This window comes from Penicillium daleae (genome assembly GCF_028827525.1).
Source record: "Penicillium daleae strain IBT 16125 chromosome Unknown utg000006l_segment0_segment0, whole genome shotgun sequence".
NCBI lineage: Eukaryota > Fungi > Ascomycota > Eurotiomycetes > Eurotiales > Aspergillaceae > Penicillium > Penicillium daleae.
This window is the reverse complement of record NW_026623154.1, coordinates 2,942,826-2,959,753: the sequence shown is the minus strand read 5'-3', so window position 1 is coordinate 2,959,753 and position 16,928 is coordinate 2,942,826. Positions and strand designations below refer to the sequence as shown.

At 48.4% G+C, this 16,928-nt stretch overlaps 5 protein-coding genes across 5 annotated transcripts; 3 read left to right on the top strand and 2 right to left on the bottom strand.

Annotated features, from left to right (window-relative positions):
- Nucleotides 1–739: 739 nt before the first annotated feature.
- N7458_006762 (ankyrin repeat domain-containing protein) lies at nucleotides 740–2,782 on the bottom strand (the record flags this gene model as incomplete). Its single annotated transcript, XM_056910144.1, has 1 exon — nucleotides 740–2,782. One exon carries the CDS (start codon nucleotides 2,780–2,782, stop codon nucleotides 740–742), a length of 2,043 nt encoding a protein of 680 aa, XP_056765848.1.
- Nucleotides 2,783–3,758: 976 nt separating this feature from the next.
- Nucleotides 3,759–4,666, top strand: N7458_006761 (uncharacterized protein; the record flags this gene model as incomplete). Its single annotated transcript, XM_056910143.1, has 3 exons — nucleotides 3,759–4,246; nucleotides 4,298–4,496; nucleotides 4,556–4,666. The coding sequence occupies 3 exons, from the start codon at nucleotides 3,759–3,761 to the stop codon at nucleotides 4,664–4,666; spliced, it is 798 nt and encodes a 265-aa protein (XP_056765847.1).
- A 581-nt stretch (nucleotides 4,667–5,247) lies between these two features.
- N7458_006760 (tyrosine--tRNA ligase TYS1) lies at nucleotides 5,248–6,685 on the bottom strand (the record flags this gene model as incomplete). Its single annotated transcript, XM_056910142.1, has 6 exons — nucleotides 5,248–5,472; nucleotides 5,532–5,764; nucleotides 5,816–5,882; nucleotides 5,948–6,012; nucleotides 6,067–6,498; nucleotides 6,568–6,685. 6 exons carry the CDS (start codon nucleotides 6,683–6,685, stop codon nucleotides 5,248–5,250), a joined length of 1,140 nt encoding a protein of 379 aa, XP_056765846.1.
- A 3,988-nt stretch (nucleotides 6,686–10,673) lies between these two features.
- N7458_006759 (putative homeobox and C2H2 transcription factor) lies at nucleotides 10,674–13,538 on the top strand (the record flags this gene model as incomplete). Its single annotated transcript, XM_056910141.1, has 1 exon — nucleotides 10,674–13,538. One exon carries the CDS (start codon nucleotides 10,674–10,676, stop codon nucleotides 13,536–13,538), a length of 2,865 nt encoding a protein of 954 aa, XP_056765845.1.
- A 1,253-nt stretch (nucleotides 13,539–14,791) lies between these two features.
- Nucleotides 14,792–16,678, top strand: N7458_006758 (Laccase abr2; the record flags this gene model as incomplete). The annotated part of the gene is made up of 3 exons (XM_056910140.1): nucleotides 14,792–15,023; nucleotides 15,077–15,551; nucleotides 15,628–16,678. The coding sequence occupies 3 exons, from the start codon at nucleotides 14,792–14,794 to the stop codon at nucleotides 16,676–16,678; spliced, it is 1,758 nt and encodes a 585-aa protein (XP_056765844.1).
- Nucleotides 16,679–16,928: the final 250 nt, after the last annotated feature.

Below are 16,928 nucleotides of genomic sequence, written 5' to 3'. Positions count from 1 at the left end.
ATGGTACTCTCGAAAACAAGGGCCAATTGCCACTCGTGTGGACTCTTTGCAGTAAAGGTAGGTCAGGGTAGTGACTATTGATAGGAACCAAAGAGAAGTGCCAATGAAACTATGAAGCAGCGGCTTTCTGGTCTGGGTTGTTCGGAAGGCGGCAAGATCCACAAAGAAATTTGGATGGGGCAAAATGGCAGAAACTGGCACGTGCAAAGGCGGTCAAACGTATGATGAGTACTGATTGGTCAGCGAATTGGCCAGAGCGCAGCAATTGGCTGGTACGACCCCACAGATTTATGGACATTTTTATGGCTTCATCAAACCCCCAAAAATTTTCATTGCGACGATTATGGGTACAGAAAAAAACAAAATGTAACTCCGATAGGGGGAATCGAACCCCCGGCTGCCGTGTGAGAGACGGCGATGTTAGCCACTACACCATATCGGACTGAGATGGAAATGTGCGCCAACAAAGCGGTATGCGAAGGAGCCACAGAGTGATTGAGGGAAGGTCTTCAGAGTACTCACAAGTCCACTGATACTAGATCAACATTGCCATGGCCCTGAGTTATTGACTGGGAAATTGAATTGGTTAAATGATACAATAAAACGCTTGAAAGGAATATGCGAAACCCGGTTCAAATTCCAGCCAGAATTAATTCCATGCCAGCTTCCCTTGACATATTCTTGGCTCCACGTTAGCCTGATGGTTCAACAATACCATAGCAGAACAAGGCCTCAATGATCACCCTCGATCAAAATGAACACGTCGAAACCGCTGCAGCAATCGAGCTGTCTTTCGACTGCCATTGGTTACTGCCGCAGCTTCTGCTTCATAAAGCTCGTGGTATAACTCCTCGGACTCCTCGGCGGATATCTCGGCCCAGTGGAGATCAAACCATTCAAGGATGGTCTGAACACATGTCGCATAGCGAATGAGCGACGGGCTTTGTGTTGCTGCGAATCTCAAAGGACTGTATCCATTGTTATCTCGGAGGCGGGGGTCTGCGCCCCGTTGCAGAAGGACATTTAGTTGATTGGCATGGTAATCGGCGATAGCCTTCCAGATACAAGTATACTGTAGTTGATCTCGAGAGTTTATGTCCACACCACTCCTTAATAATGTATCAAGGAACAATTCAGTGGGGCAATCGGAACTCTTGAGGAGCGCGGCTTGGGCGATGCACTCCGGAAGGATATCCATATGAGAGATTGTGATGCCTCGTTTCAAGAAAAAGCTAGCAACCTGAACATTTTCTCGTCGTATTGCTTCAATCACTGAGTATTCCATTTCGAGATAGTGCGCAGTTTTTGGATCAAGTCCGTTTTTGAGAAGGAATTCGACCATCGCCAAACCTCCACGACTGGCGTCTAGCCACGGGAACCCCACGCTATGCCCTTCGATTGAGAGTGGGAACTTGAGCGGAAAGCCTCGGGAGAGTAACGCTTGGGCAAGTGATGGACGTCCTGACTCGAGAACCCGCTGGAGTACAGATTCTTCTTGTTCCTCAACATCGGTAGGGTTAGCCCCGTGGTCAAGTAAGAGCTCGAAGCACGCATCGTGTTCTATAGCCGAAAATAAAAGGTCGTTAAACCAACTTGTTCTTCTAAATTCCTCCAAGTACTTTTCAAGGAGGACTTCGGCGACCTTTAGGTGTCCCCTTTGTATAGCACGCTCCAAAGGCTCTCGATGGTTGCCATTGACACCGTGCTTGAGTAGTATCTTCACAACCGAGTCATGTCCCGCCTCGGCAGCCCATTCTAGGGGTCCTTGACGCCCAAGCTTGAGATAAAGTATCCCTTCTGACCATCCATCCTCTGGATAGCAACCTTCCTGGAGCAGCTTTTGAACGAGTGCATCTTTACCAAGAGTGGCGGCAATCGTCAAGAGTGTCACTCGGTTTTCATGTCCTTCCCGGAGTAAATCGAGATCCATCTTCTCGGCAATGGCTTGTGTCATGGCCACCTTTGTTTCTTTCTCCCACCTCATTGCAGAGTAGATAGGGAGATTTCCGTCACCTGGAGTGGGATTCACATTTGTGCCGTGCGCAAGCAAGACATGGACGATATCAATATGACTTTGGCTGGCTGCGATCATAAGGGGGGAATCCCCATCTACAGACAGCAGATTTGGATTTGCTCCTTGCTCGAGCAAGAGCTCCACTGCTTCCTTCTGACCGAAAGCGGCAGCGGAGCACAATGCTGTATCTTCACTTCTGGTTTCTTCATTCGGATCCAAGCCTACCTCCTCCACAAGATACCTCATCATCGCAAGCTCTCCACTCGTCGCAGCTAATGATAACAACTTTTCGTTTCTTTCAGTAGAAAATTCGTCAATCCCGTGAGCAACCAGGACGCGTGCAACAGCTATTTGTCCACAGGTCACGGCGTTAGAAAGCGGGGTTTCCAAGTCGCGAGATAACAAAGTGAGGCGACCAGTTTCCTGCTCATTATGAATGGAAGTGATTCCACTTTCGATGAGGTGTCCAAGGACTTGATCGTGCCCAAGGAATATTGCCTTTCTCAGTACTTTCGTGGCGGTGGGCTTATCCACAGATGCTAGGATACCTGCCTCAAGGCATTGAGCAAAAGCATCTTCATTGCCCTTGTCGACAATCCACTCCAGCACTGCATTGCTGCAATCGGGAAGTACTTTTTGGTAGAGGTATGTGTTCACAAACGCATGGAGTTGACGATTAGCCACGCCAAACGCCGTCAAATCCCAGCCGTATTCCAAAAAGTGGATGATCTCAAAGAGAAGTTCGTTGGGAAGATCTAGGATTCCCATGATGGGATCTGGCCAAAGGCCCCTGAATAGGTGCTCTATCGATGTGGGTGTGAAAGCCCAAAGAGCGTAAAGCAGAGTAAGCCTTGGGTGCTTTCCCCTGCCAGAGGTTGGTAACGCGGGGACCGCCCCCACGTTTCGGCTGGTAGTTGGGTGGCCTTGTCGAGAATTAGCACCACTCGAGGCTCTTCAGATTCAGGTACGAGAATGCAATCTAGGATGTGCGATCTTGGGCAAAGGAAAGAATTTGGGGCGGGATCTGAGACTGCATGCCTGAAACTACATTAGACGGGGCGAAGCAAACAAGCTGGCCCGCATCGAAGTGGGGGCAGACCCTGCCAAGGCCCACTTTATATCCGCTTCTGAACTATTCACTGCTACCTTGGGGGCCTTTGGATGTAAATAACTTTGTGCTTTAGCCCTCATGAAGTTTTGGGGGGCCATTTCTCTTTCCCATAACTCGGATATTGTCACAGTCTAAATATATCAAATGACTTATTGGCGCTTGTTACGGCCTCATGGGGGCCACGCGAGAGGACCCTTAATCTGTCGTCGGGAAGAATTGCTCGTTGACTATAAAATCAATATTTCACCCCTTTTTTCTGCCCTCGTCTATTGTTCATAAAGTCACGTTAAAACGTTGGGATACCGATTAAACAACCACTGTCCCGCCATCTTTCTTTCAGCATGCGTGTTTCCTGGGCTAAGGCTATTTGCCTTGCATCCTTCTGGGCCAGTTCAGCCACGGCCCTCTATATAGACAAACCGGCGTACGTCCCCCTCGCTTGTTCCACTTTTGACCATTGAAAAGCATTTGGGATATTTGACTAATCAAATAATTCTCAGACTGGAAACTAGAGAAACGAACTCCATTGTCGCTCGCGATATACCGCAAGATTGGGAAGGGTTTGATCAAAGTAAAGCTGGAGACAAACAGAAAATCAGTCAAATCACGCAGGCCTTTAGGGATATGGATACTATGGTATCCCGTGTTCTCAAGGCACTCACAGCCAAAGACTCGAATGATGAGGCCCAATCTTGGGATAAACAAACGGCACTCATAGTACTTGGTAACTACTTTAGTCCCGACAAAAAGACAGCTGGAGGTCCTACCCAGCAGGAAATCGTTGTCGATGTGTTGACGAACATGGTTTACCCCCCTGGCAAGACTCCCGGGACTGGTTCCGCTCTGTTTATAGCTATGACGATTGGCAATGGTCTCGATGAAGAGAGCTGCTCCGCTAAAGATGCTGATGGGAAGCCGAGCAGTGTTGCGGCGTACACGGTTTCTGGAGGAAACTGTGGCACATCAATCTACTTCTGCGACAATGATAGGGTCAATCCGTTCAAGTATCCGGATCTTTCTGGACTACCGACGGATGCGGCCCAGTGCAAAAAGACCTTCAAGGATGGCAAGGTGTCCTATAAAATGGCGCCATTGGCTTATATCCTGATTCATGAGCTGACGTGAGTGATATGAAACCTTTTTGAAATAGTTACGTTGCTGATAGAAAGCAGCCACACTCTCGAGGTCAGCGAACTTCCATTCAAGAAAGCCAAGGTTACGGACAAGCTGCAGGCCACGGATGATCCTGCGTATGGGCCCCAGAAAGTAAGAGCACTCAGGGATAAGCCAGAGAATGGGAGGTACGCTGCTACCAAGGACGTTCTGCTGGGTCCAATTGAAAATGCAGACAGTTACGCGTGGTTTGTTGTTGTAAGTTACCCACGAGACTTGAGTCGAGACCTTTCAGCGCTAATTTGTGGCTCTTATAGGAGGCCTACTTTTCTTTGCTCTGCCACGAGAGATTTGGTGCACCTACCTCGAACCAGATGGCTCCCGATGGAGTTTGCGCGAACGGGCCCGACAAGTGCACCCTCATGTAATGAGATAGGCTATTGTCCTTGATAATAGAAGTTGTTTGACAAATGGTGAAACAGTGTCAGTCATAGAGATTGTGTACCACCAATGAATCGGCAAAAGTCTTCAGGATAGTCAGATTGGAGACCGACAGGCGATTATACAAAACCACATGAATATTGGTTCTGTTTGCTTGACAGGCTTGACATTCCAAAGCCTACCTGGGCTGATGGAATCCCGTATTCCCAGAAAAGGTGAAATTTGTTTAGATATCACTGCACCCAATCAGTATTAACTTGGGTTATCATATATTGCTGATTACCTGCTGAAAATCGTCTGATGATGGTGTACATTCCTGTGACGCATTATCACCATTGTGCTGCTAAGTGGCCATGAAAGTATTTGCTATTGATTTGAATGTTTGGGTATCTACTGATTGACATCCGGGTGCTAGCACCTAAATGAGACATCTCTATAGATAGTTCCTCTTTCCCCCATCATTTCTCTCCGTATTTGAATATGTGATATCATTTTATGGCATCAATACGCTTGAAAATTTATCAGAATGTACTCAGGACAAGGCTATTTGCCGAGAAGTAGCTGTATCCTACTCCTCTTTAGGGCGCTCAGGGAGCTCCTGCTCCTTAGCGGCGCCCGGGTGGCGGGAGCCCCTATCCTTGACCTTCTTTTGCTTCTTTTGGACAACTGGGGGAGGGTAGGCCTTAAGAGTGATCTCTTGCCATTCGGCCGAGGCTTGGTAGGCATCGTGAATAGGTGCCATGAGACGGGTCAGAGCTTCTGCCGCTGCAGGTTTGAGAGATTGGGGGGTCAACTGAATGATTATTAGTAAACGTTCCCTTTTCATCGAATTTTGTAGCATTGATCACATACAATATCGTTTGCGTAATCATCCTTGAGTTGTTGAATGTCGGTGTAGATCAGGGGCTCGGCATCCCGGCGTTCAACGCGGAATTCCTTTGTGCCTGCGAGAGCGGCCGCGGGAAGGAGAACAAATTCAACCAGGGCGATAATGCCGTTGTGTTCAACGATTTTAGGGACCGCCTCAGACTTGCGGATCTTCTTAGCGACCACCTCCGGGGGATCAAGAAGATCAATCTTGCTATCTGCTTGGAGTGAGAAAGGTCATTGTTGCAAAGAATTAGAGTCCTGCTTACCTTCAACACTAGAGCTCATTTTACCTCCACTCAAGCCTGCTACCATTGGCGTGATGAGATGAGCGCGCTAGGGAATGGATTCACATTAGACATTTCCTGTTGCCCAAGTGGACAGAAGCAGCATGTTCTTACCTTGCGGTAACCGAGCTTAGGCAGCCACTCTGTCGCCGCCACGAAAAGCTTGCGCTGGTCGAGACCTACTCATCTGATTAGAAGTGCGACAGATGCAGCAGATATATGCCAGAACATACCACCCAGTTCTGCGTCGACCTTAAGGTACTCCTCATCGAGGACCTGAAGAATGGGGTATAGCAGACCACTCAATGGGGCATTGGTGGACTGCTTCACAATCTCTGCACCAGCCTTCCTGCAATCATGCTCGGAAGTCAAAGCGGCCAGCCGGTAGACGTCCATCACGTAGTCAGAGTTGCGCTGGTAGGAACTGCCGAGCACAAACTCGAGCTTCTCCGTCGACACGCCGACAGCCTCGAGGATTGCCGTGATAATTTTCTGGTAGTATTTGACACGGTTCTCAACCAATTCGAGGGGAGCCTTCATGGAGTCCAGGAATGCGTGCACATCGGCAAGGAGGATGACAACCTCACATCCTGCGGCGAGCAGCTGGGCAATCTTGAGCGCGGCGACAAAGTATCCGGAATGAGGCTTGCCAGTAGTAGCAGTACCTAGAAGCGGAAACGAAGATTATGTTAGTTGGCCATGTAGGTCACACGTTTAAGATAGGTAGTCGTTACCCCAGTACACACGAGGGTTGCGCCCCTCCTTGAGGATACTCTCAATCAGCTCAGGATTGAGAATCTCGCCGAGGTTCTCGCGGATGAGATCAAATCTTTGCTCTGCAGATAACGCCATCTTCACAGGATGAAGGAGTAGGGGTCGACTTCGGAGTGAGCAATAATATGAGGGGTAACCACAGAAAAACGAAAATAGCAGAGAAAATGCCAGGCGGAATCACCCCGCAATTAAACCGGCAGAATCAAAACGGTAGTAAGGGCGGTCAAATATGGTGAGTCACAACCACGTGACATTCGCGGATATAGCCAACGCCAGCCGCAGGCCTGAAGACCTTCTACTCCAGTCAGACTTTTGGATTCATGTATTGTGTGGGTGTTGTGGAAATACGGATATAGAATGGTCTATATTAGATACTTAAAAATGGGTTCGAACACTGGATTTCGCACTCAATATCACGTCAAGTATGGCGCCAAACCTTGACCATGAAGCCGACCCGACTTGGCTCTATCAGGTATTCCGCGTTCCGAGCAAACACTCCGAAGCGTATGTTTCCCTTGCCAACGCTTTTCTCTCCAACCCGACGCTGCTTTTGTGAAAGTGACAAGGACCATGGTCACTTCATAATCTCACTCAGGGCTCAGAGCAACTTGCTCAGTGGTAGTTGCATCGACCAAAGACAGAGATACGATCATTTGAAAGAATGTAGAGCGGGGGTTCAAGACATAGTAAGTCAAGGATAGGATAAATGAACAGGGTTAATCTAAAATTTTCCTGATTTCTCTCCAATGAAGAAACAGGGGGTTCTAAAGCCGAGTGACAAATCGCTGTGGCACCCAGAGGTGTACGAAGAAGTCTTCACACTTGAGTTGTCCTTAGTTAGACGGATGAACTGTAAAAGCCCGTTGAGGACAAAGTTGACTCAAAATATCATACCCGGTCCTGCGAGAGACTCGCATTGAAGCCATATACTCTATATCACAGCCAAGGCCGGCCATAGACGTGATCTTTTAAATCTTTTGTAGTATTATCGCTTGACTGGACGTGCGCTTCTTCTGGAAAAGTCTCACAACGAAAACGCAAAAACGACAGGCCTATTGATACGGCCCTTTCTTACGCATTTCGTACTTTCTTCTCGGTGAAGATACCAAGAAAGCAGCAACCACAAGGTCCATTTTTGAGTCACTGGAAGAACTTACCTGCTTGGCCTTTACATCTCAATTTTGAGCCGACCCGATATAATTTGTATCTAGCAAATAGTGGGATCAGACCTAACTCCGATGCTTGTGTGTTGGTGATGAAATTTGTGTGCGTTCTATGAGAATGGAGAATCACAGGTTGAAATACCCTCACGACTCATGCCTACTATACTTCGAGCACCATGCCTATTCTCGTGACGGTTCATGTGGGCTCAATTGTTCTCTACATTAAATCATGTAACGGACAAGTGGTTATCACAGTCTTGAGGTGGCTATTAGCCAACTTCCCGAGATACAAAAATAAGTTGATAGATTAGGGTCATTATAGCAAACGAGGTTCCCCTTTTTTGATAGCCTCCGAGCCATCTAGCAAGCCAATAGTATCCAAAGGTTGCTTCAAGACTGATTAAGCATTTTAGCGCCTTATATTGTTTTTAGGAATATGATAAAAAAGTGGCGTTGCCTCCAGATATTAATAATTCTCCACTGCTGCTTGACTTCCACCCTCTAGTCAGGCCGAGCTACCACAAAAGGCTGGTCTTATGCTTCAAGATCCCTCTAAAAAAGCTAGTTCATTATTCCTTCCTAACATAGGTGTTTTAATTTCTCTTTCCAAACTATATTCATTACCTTCTTTAGGACAGAATCGAGGAATTATATCTTTAGCTCTTGTGTACTTTGTTTTAAGATCTAAAAGTGAAAGAGATAATCGGAATATAAAGGTTAATAGGTGTATAGTTTCAAACAATGTGTCACTAGTACCGTAGTCTTCACAAATATAGACCAATTTCTATTAGTTATTATTGACATACACATTGATCGACTGCCCTGAACGATATATGCCAGAATGGTTAGAATAGAGGTACCTCTTTTTTTGAAATAGAAAATCAGTATTGGTAGAGGCTTCCCGACTCCTAATAAGTCATGCTCCGGACAGGCTTGACCCTGGCGGCGGTGGCTCCATCTTCCCGGCCCCGAGCCCTAACTCCTAGGCGCTACTGCGATAACTGCAAAGCGGCGGGCCACTCCTTCCACCATCGAATTCTACCGCACCGCGCTAGCTGCTAAGAAAAATAGCGGGAATGGCCCTACCTCTAACCCGACTATGGACTAGAAACCTCAAAACACCGCTATGGACTTCACCTAATACGACGTAGCGGACGCGGCTAACGGCCTCTTTATGTTTGCTAAGGGTGGTTAGGCGAACAATATGTAAATGAATCAGGCTCCGGTGATGTAAAGCGAGACCCGTTTTTCGGCCGCCCAACGCGTGTTATAAAATAACGGTGCTGGTGGTCGTGAGATGAGTGGCGATGGCTCGGAGCAGGAGCTCTCCTAAATTCATTTAATGGCTTTATAATGCATAACAAAATCAAGAGCTAGATCAAGAACCATAAAAAGAATGACGTTGTAGGATTTCCAAGCAAGGGGCCTGGCATGATTGAAAGGAAAGGAGAAGACATCATGCGGGAGCGAGAGACGGGAAGTTAATTTCTTGATAGATTCGTACTCATTCCATCTGAAAATTATCATAGCCCCCAAAGTTCACTAGTGAGATTCAAGGCGAGAGACTAAGCCACACTGAGGAATACTTTCTCAGAACCATGGCCAGAGCCTTTTATCAGACATTATAACCAGTACAGTTTATAGACTTTAACCTCAATTGAGTCTAAGAGAACAACAATGATCAAGATCAAACCCAAGAAAACCGTGATTTGATACTCGATAGAAGGACGTTGGCCCCAGTTACGGGCAATCATCGGAAGCGTACCTACCAGAAGGGGCTTCGATCGACCTTTGCTTTGTTAACTCAATAATTGGCTTTGATCGAGGAGCCTGAGCCGAGGACTTGACTTGGCTGCTGAACATCTGCTGCATGCATACCTGTTTTGAGACTACGGCTAGAAACGGACTTTGGCAGGTCTTCTCGGGACATTGCCGAAGAACTGCGTGATCGGGGTGGAAATGAAAATACTGAAACGTTTGGGCTCCAAATGGAGCCAGAGATGAATATAATAGTTGACTAGTGCATAGTTGCTGCAGAATCATACTGTCGTAGCCTGTATTAGTTGATCACAGCGCAAGTTTTAGGAATGGAGTGCCCGCGATGGCCTCAAAAGGAGAAGTTATGATCAACACTGGTATTGATATGACTCTGAATTTGGGTTTCAAACTCAGACAGAACGGGGATTCCATTGGCCTATCAGATTCTTCACAATAAGCCGCGGTTCTTCTCGAAATCCCGAGAAACAGCAAGTCGATGACTCTTCTACTCCGTTCGGAGTCGAGAATTAAACGCTCACTAGTGGATAGTAGTATGTCCGGTCGGACTCGAGCTAGAATTTTCATAAATGATTCATAATACGAACAAGACGACCCTTTGACTCGACGCATAAGTCTCGGACTACTCCGATATCGCGGGGGAGATGAATCACAACAGCCCGAGCGGGCATGCCAAGGCCGAGAACAAACAGAGCAAACCGACGGAATGGAAGCCAACCGAAGATCCACCCGAGCCCCGCCCCGCGGCAAGCCTTTCCCAATCGGGCTTGGCGTTGTCATTCGAAGGGCGTGCAGGTGCAGCGTCTTCTGATCATCCGGAACCTCGACCCTTTCTCCGGCCCTCTGGTTCGCTTCCAGCCAATCTTCAAAATGACGTTGTCGTCCTTGATCGGCTATCCCGAATCTTGACCCATGCTGCGGACACGAGCGCCCCCTCCTCGTTGGATGGGTAGACACGCCAATCATTACATTTGGTTATGACTGATTGCTTATCAGACATGGCAGGATAGCACGAGCCCTCCAAATGGCCGAAGTGCTGCCTGCATGAGCCTCCGGGGAGGAATGAACCAATATTATGGTAATATCGCTCGGATCTAAGTGGCTCTCGGTGGATTCTTAGCGTGTTAATGGCACATGGCTGGCGGTGCCGGAGCTTTGGAGGTTCAGAAATCGGCTTTGCTGGCCCCACCGCGAATGATTATTCACCCAACCACGGTGGCCTCTCGCCGCTACCCCAGACCAAGGATACGCCCTCTTCGCAGACCGACTCTTTCTTCGCATCTTCAGTCTCTCCACCGTGGCCTGAGCCTTACTTGATTCCCATATATCTCCGAGTGGTTCATTTCTCTTTTCTCTGTGCAACAAACTCCTGGAACCTCACGTCTGCCCTCTCGCCAGGCGCGCAGTCCCAGATGGAGTACTTTGATTTTGAAGGCGCCTCGTTGGCCCATGAATCAATCCATCAAAGCGACGATGTTGCCTCGCTTGATCTTGAATTTGATGAGCCTGAAGAGCGGGACGCCAGATTTGACTCGCTGCTTCAGGACCCGTCGTTGGACTTTCTTGATAATGCCCCCGTGCCGGAGTCGGCCGAACAGTTTGTGGGCGACTCTATCCGCCCCGATCAGGACACCGGAGTCTACCCCATGTTCCGAGCCCAGGAACCCTGTGACTTCTGCCGGCGAATGGGGCTGGACTGCTTTGTCGCCAAACGTGGAGTGATGCAGAATGGATGTACCTGCTGTATCTCGCTCTACCGTGAATGCAGTTTCACCCATGCCAAAGTTCCTGGCAAATTTCTTCAGACCTTACATCCCGTGTCAGAGAATGCCTACATTCCTACAGGTGGCTTAACGGGGAAAAGAGCACTCAAATCTGTCTCGTACGGTGCCTTTGGAGACGATACCGATGCGCGTTCTCGCAAAAACAGCACTCGATTCTCTCGCAGGGCCGTCACGATCCTCAAGGGCTGGTTACGTGATCACAACGAGAATCCTTATCCCAATGAAGCCGAGAAAGACGAGTTGAAGCACAATACGGGCTTAACTCTAACGCAAATCTCCAATTGGCTTGCAAACGCTCGACGACGCGGCAAAGTTCGGCCTCCTACTGGCCCCATTTCGACTGTGCCAGGCGCCGTCGACATTCCTAGCCAGTCGCGACATCCCAAAGATCCAGCTCTCATGACCCCTCTTGAACGTTGGAAGTACTCTCCTCCTGAAAACGAGCCGGCTACTATAAGTGATATTACCCGTGCTTTGGCCAATCCTCCATTTGATCCCTCGCGTCAACGCCGGACCCATCCTGGTCACGTGAGGACCCGTCGCCCGGGGTCCAGTACCAATGAGTCAAGCCACGCAAGCTCAGAACATAAAAGATATACTGCTTCGGCCAGTAGTTTGGATACCAGTCGGTCATCCATTTCTGACCTCTCTTTTGCTTCTGCATTCTCCCATCGATCCTCCCTTTCCTTTGGTTCAATGGATCGTAAGGAACGTCGTCGCCGCCGCAAACCTTCTGTACCTGCCAATACATTCAATCACCAGAAGGCCAAGGCGGTTCGTCCTTTCCAATGTACCTTCTGTACTGATTCATTCGCGGCCAAATATGACTGGCAACGCCATGAAAAATCTATGCACTTGATCTTGGAGAAGTGGATATGTTCTCCTCATGGTGGTGTAACAGAGCAGAATGGTATACTTCGTTGCGTGTTCTGCTCGGCAGCTAATCCTGATAGGGATCATCTTGAAATACACAATTACATTAGCTGTCAAGAGAAGTCTCTTCAGGAGAGGACTTTTTATCGGAAGGATCACCTGAACCAACATTTACGCTTAATGCACAATACCAAGTTTCAGCCATGTATGGAGAAGTGGCAAAGCAGCATTACAGAGATTACCTCTCGCTGCGGTTTCTGCGGAACTGTGATGCAAACTTGGAAGGACCGCGTGGACCACCTTGCCGGTCACTTCAAGAACGGTGCCAGCATGGCCCAATGGCAAGGAGATTGGGGCTTTGAGCCATCAATCCAAGAGCGAGTCGAAAATGCCGTTCCGCCATATCTCATTGACTATGAATGGAGGTCCCCTGATCCCTGGACTACCGTTCAAGCACAAGGAGACGGTGTCTCACCGCAGCTTCGAGTACCAGATGACGCCAATTGCTACATGCGCCTCTCACGTGAACTCACTTCATACATTCATAACCAAACAGCCCAAGGGGTTATCCCGAACGATGAGATGCTACAAACTGAGGCGCGTCGAATCATCTATGGGAATGACGATGACCCCTGGAATCAAACATGCGCCGACAATCCACTCTGGCTCACAATTTTGAAGCGGGAGACCGGCCTCGAAACTCCTGCCAACAACGACGAACTTCAACTATCTGATCTTGGGCTGCAGCCTCCTTTCGTTGGCCACAGTGGTGTGCGCAAACCCCCACGAGAAGCCAATCTTTTGGCAAGGGGAATCGGTGCTGGTGCCCTGCCCAGCCCAGCTGTGTCTAGCCCTAGTCTAAGAAGCCCCACGTATCCCCCAACAGGCTTCTCTTCTGCCGCACCTAGTGGACAGGGAAGTCTAGCAGGGAGCTACGCAGGAAGCTCAGGGATGATATCAGCTGGCGTGCCGGCATTCATCTCTGATTGGAGCAGCAGTCTACCCGGCCATGCTTCGTCATCTTCTGTTCATGCAGATGGAGAGCCACCTGATCCGCTGGTGCAGATGGGGTTCGATCCGGAGTTCCTGCAACGACTCAGCGATAGTTATACCGAGCTTACGCCGCCTGATATGGAGCTGGTACCTTTGGATGCACCTCTTGACTACGAGGGCAAAGGGAAGCAGCCGTGGTTGAATCCAGCATCCCAGACACTGCCACTTATGGGTGTGCCGGCTTCAGATCCCCTCGCAGCCCTTCATTCTGAAGAGGGCTATCCCCACACGTCAGATTCTGCCCAATCTGGACTGCCTGCATTCCGTGATGGGAATTTTTGATTTTTTTTGTGGCGGATACGACATCGATGCATGCCAGGTCAAGCTGAACTGGTAAAAGTTTAATTTTCTTTGGACGAATTCAATGGAAGAGGAGTGGATCTAGTATGATAATTTGATTTCTTCTACAAGGATACTACCCAATCAATGACCGTTTTACATCTTAATATTCATGTTGTCTTAGTTCGTTATCCTCGTGGTGGATGGTTGCGTTGGAAATCGAACTCTCTCATCACGCCCTCTTGAAAACTTTGAATCCCTCATTAGGGCCTCGCCATGTTTCTAATTCGTCCTGGAAAGACCTATACCTGATCCACCATCTACATACACACGTGGTATCATCCGTAGTCCAGGCAGTGCTGAAATTGGACCATTTCGCTGTCTTTTTTTCGTTTCCGAACTTCCTGATTGGTTGACTCAGACCCGATTCAGGTCAATCATAACTTTTTCTTTATCCCCAAATCCAGGATCATGGTTGAATCCTTGTCTGACACGCAGGATGCCGAGACGCACTAACCAGTCGAACCTGAGTCAGACGTTTCCTGTGGGTCAGGCACTTCTTTATTCTAGTTCTTGATTTGTCCTTCGTACACCACCGCTATTAAGCCGAGGTTCATGGGTGGAGTATCCCTAGGGCTGCGAAAGATGCATCCACGCATACCCCCGCAAGTCTCAGCCTCCATCACCTCGCAAACCTGAGTTCATCACGCTGCCGGAAATTCATCGGGCTGTAATCTTTCCGATATCTAGAGGCGTACTCTTTCGTTCTTCATGCGAGCGCTTACCAGATTGGGAGTTTCGCATGTATCAGCAGAGTCCCGCGCTGACGCCACGAGGACTTGATGTTTTCTGATTGGCCTCGTTCCAGGATCAAGATCCAAGATCCCAATGCTATATTGATGATCAATAATGGCGGTCGGATGAACTCGTCATTCCATCTGGTGTCTTCTGCAGGGTTTCGCGACAAGATATCGTCGCCGATTAACGTGTCGGGGACTGTTTCTTTGATGTTTTTTCTAAGGTGGATATCGCGAGCAAAGCTGCTGCTCCATTACAACAGCCTGCTAAGACTCGTAGGGCGTTCACTAACAGCTTTCAGGCAGAATTGGTATGCTTCATTAGCGAAATTCGTATTTTCGAAGATCCATTTTGATCTGATGGTTTTGTATTTAACCGCGAGCATCCCATGAATCGAGATGGTGCAACACTATATTGGATATCTAACCTAATCTACTAAAAAAGAGACTGAAACAATCATGGGTAGCTTGTTTCTGTTACTCCTATGTTTCACGGAGTGGGCATTTGCCGCGACTGTCTATTTTACGGCCAACCTTACCTGGGCCAACCATTCTGTCGCAGGGGTTCATCGAGAGATCATTCTTACCAATGGACAATACCCCGGTCCTGAGCTTCGATTAAACCAAGGGGATGAGGTTTACTTTGATGTACATAACGGTTGTCCGTTCAACGTGACAGTGCACTTCCATGGTGAGAACGACACCTTTTGCTAGTATACCTAGTGCTAAGACAGAGTTTTCTAGGCATCGAACAAATCGGGACACCATGGTCAGATGGAGTTCCCGGTATGTCCCAGACGCCCATTGAATCAAACAGTGAATTTCGTTACCACTGGAAAGCCGATCAGTATGGTGCCTACTTCTACCATGCCCACCATCGTGGCCAATTGGAAGATGGCCTATACGGACCGATCTATATCACTCCATCAAGTGATGTGGCAAAGCCATTTGGTCTGATTACAAGCAATGACACCGAGCTCCAAGCCATGGTCGATGCGGAGAAAAAGACTTCGCCACTACTGCTCTCTGACTGGCGTCTTTTGACGTCAGAGCAAATTTGGGATGCCGAGGATGCCTCTGGTATCGATTCGCTTTGTGCCAATGCTCTGCTGATTAACGGCAAGGGCTCAGTGACATGCTTTTCACAAGATGAGATCAATGCTCTCACAACCCCTGACCAGAAAGGTGCGTTAGGGAATGAGACTCTTACTGATATAGCGTAAGTGATTTGTGTTTTGCTACCAGCCCCTCTTCTCGAGAGCCGGACGTAGCTAATAAGTATTTCTCCTGGCCAGATGCTATCCTCCGGATATTGCCCAAGGCGACTATGCTCATAACATTAGTGCTTTACTGCCAACGATGTTCTATGGTTGCACACCTTCCCAGGGACGGCAGCAAGTCATCGAAGTGGATCCAGATTGTCAATATATCAGTTTAGACCTCACCAGTGCTGCTGGCCTACTGCAACTGACATTCTCCATTGACGAACATTTCATGTGGGTATACGCTATTGATGGACGCTACGTTGAGCCTGTCGAAATAAACGCCATCACCATCGCCAACGCAAACCGATATTCCGTTTTGGTCCCTGTGAACCAGACACCTGGAGACTACACAATCCGCATGGTCAGCGGTAGTGACCAGCAGATCCTCAATACAACGGCCATTCTCCACTATGAAGCTCCCGGCCGGCTGAACAGGACTTCGAACCCATGGATTACACTCACGGGTGGCAATTCCACAGCAGATACTGTTTTCCTCGGTGATACCCAAGTCGTGCCGTACCCGGCTATCGCCCCATCCACCGATGTCGCCGCCACGTATTTCCTCACGATCAGTCGCTATGGGGCGTCGTACCTCTGGACATTGGGAAACAGTAGCTTTAACCTTGAGCTTGAAGAGTCGCAGCCATTGCTTTTCAATCAAACCGCGATTCCCAGTGATTTGATTATTCGTACTGATAATGATACATGGATTGACCTGATTGTTCAAGTTGATTCACCCGCCCAGCCCGCTCATCCAATCCACAAGCACTCCAACAAGCACTATGTGATTGGCAAGGGCTTGGGAACTTTCAACTGGTCGTCAGTTGCGGAAGCGATGCAGTCTATCCCGGACTCATTCAATCTAGTCAACCCTCCGATCAGAGATACAACTACAACGCCGGTTTCTGCCACAGATCCGGGATGGCTGGCTATACGGTATCAGGTTGTGAATCCGGGTGCATTCTTGATACATTGTCATATCCAGGTTCATCAGAGTGGTGGAATGGCACTGGCATTGTTGGATGGAGTCGACGAGTGGCCCACGGTGCCTTCAAACTATCTGAATGATTCAGGGTTCTGAGATCATCATATGACGTATACCTTGGTTACGGGTTGAGAGATTGAGGTGGTAAGGTAAATATGGGGGAGTTGAGAGTTATAAGCTGGTGCGATTACAGATCACCATCTCTATATCGAAAATTACATGTCGAGACGGAAGATGATTGTTTGATCAAGAATCCTTCAAGAGAGTCAGAATCGGCGATTAAAAGACGCATACCGGGTCAATTCAATCCTTATAATGCGTAAGTTTTAAAACAATACAGAGGTTT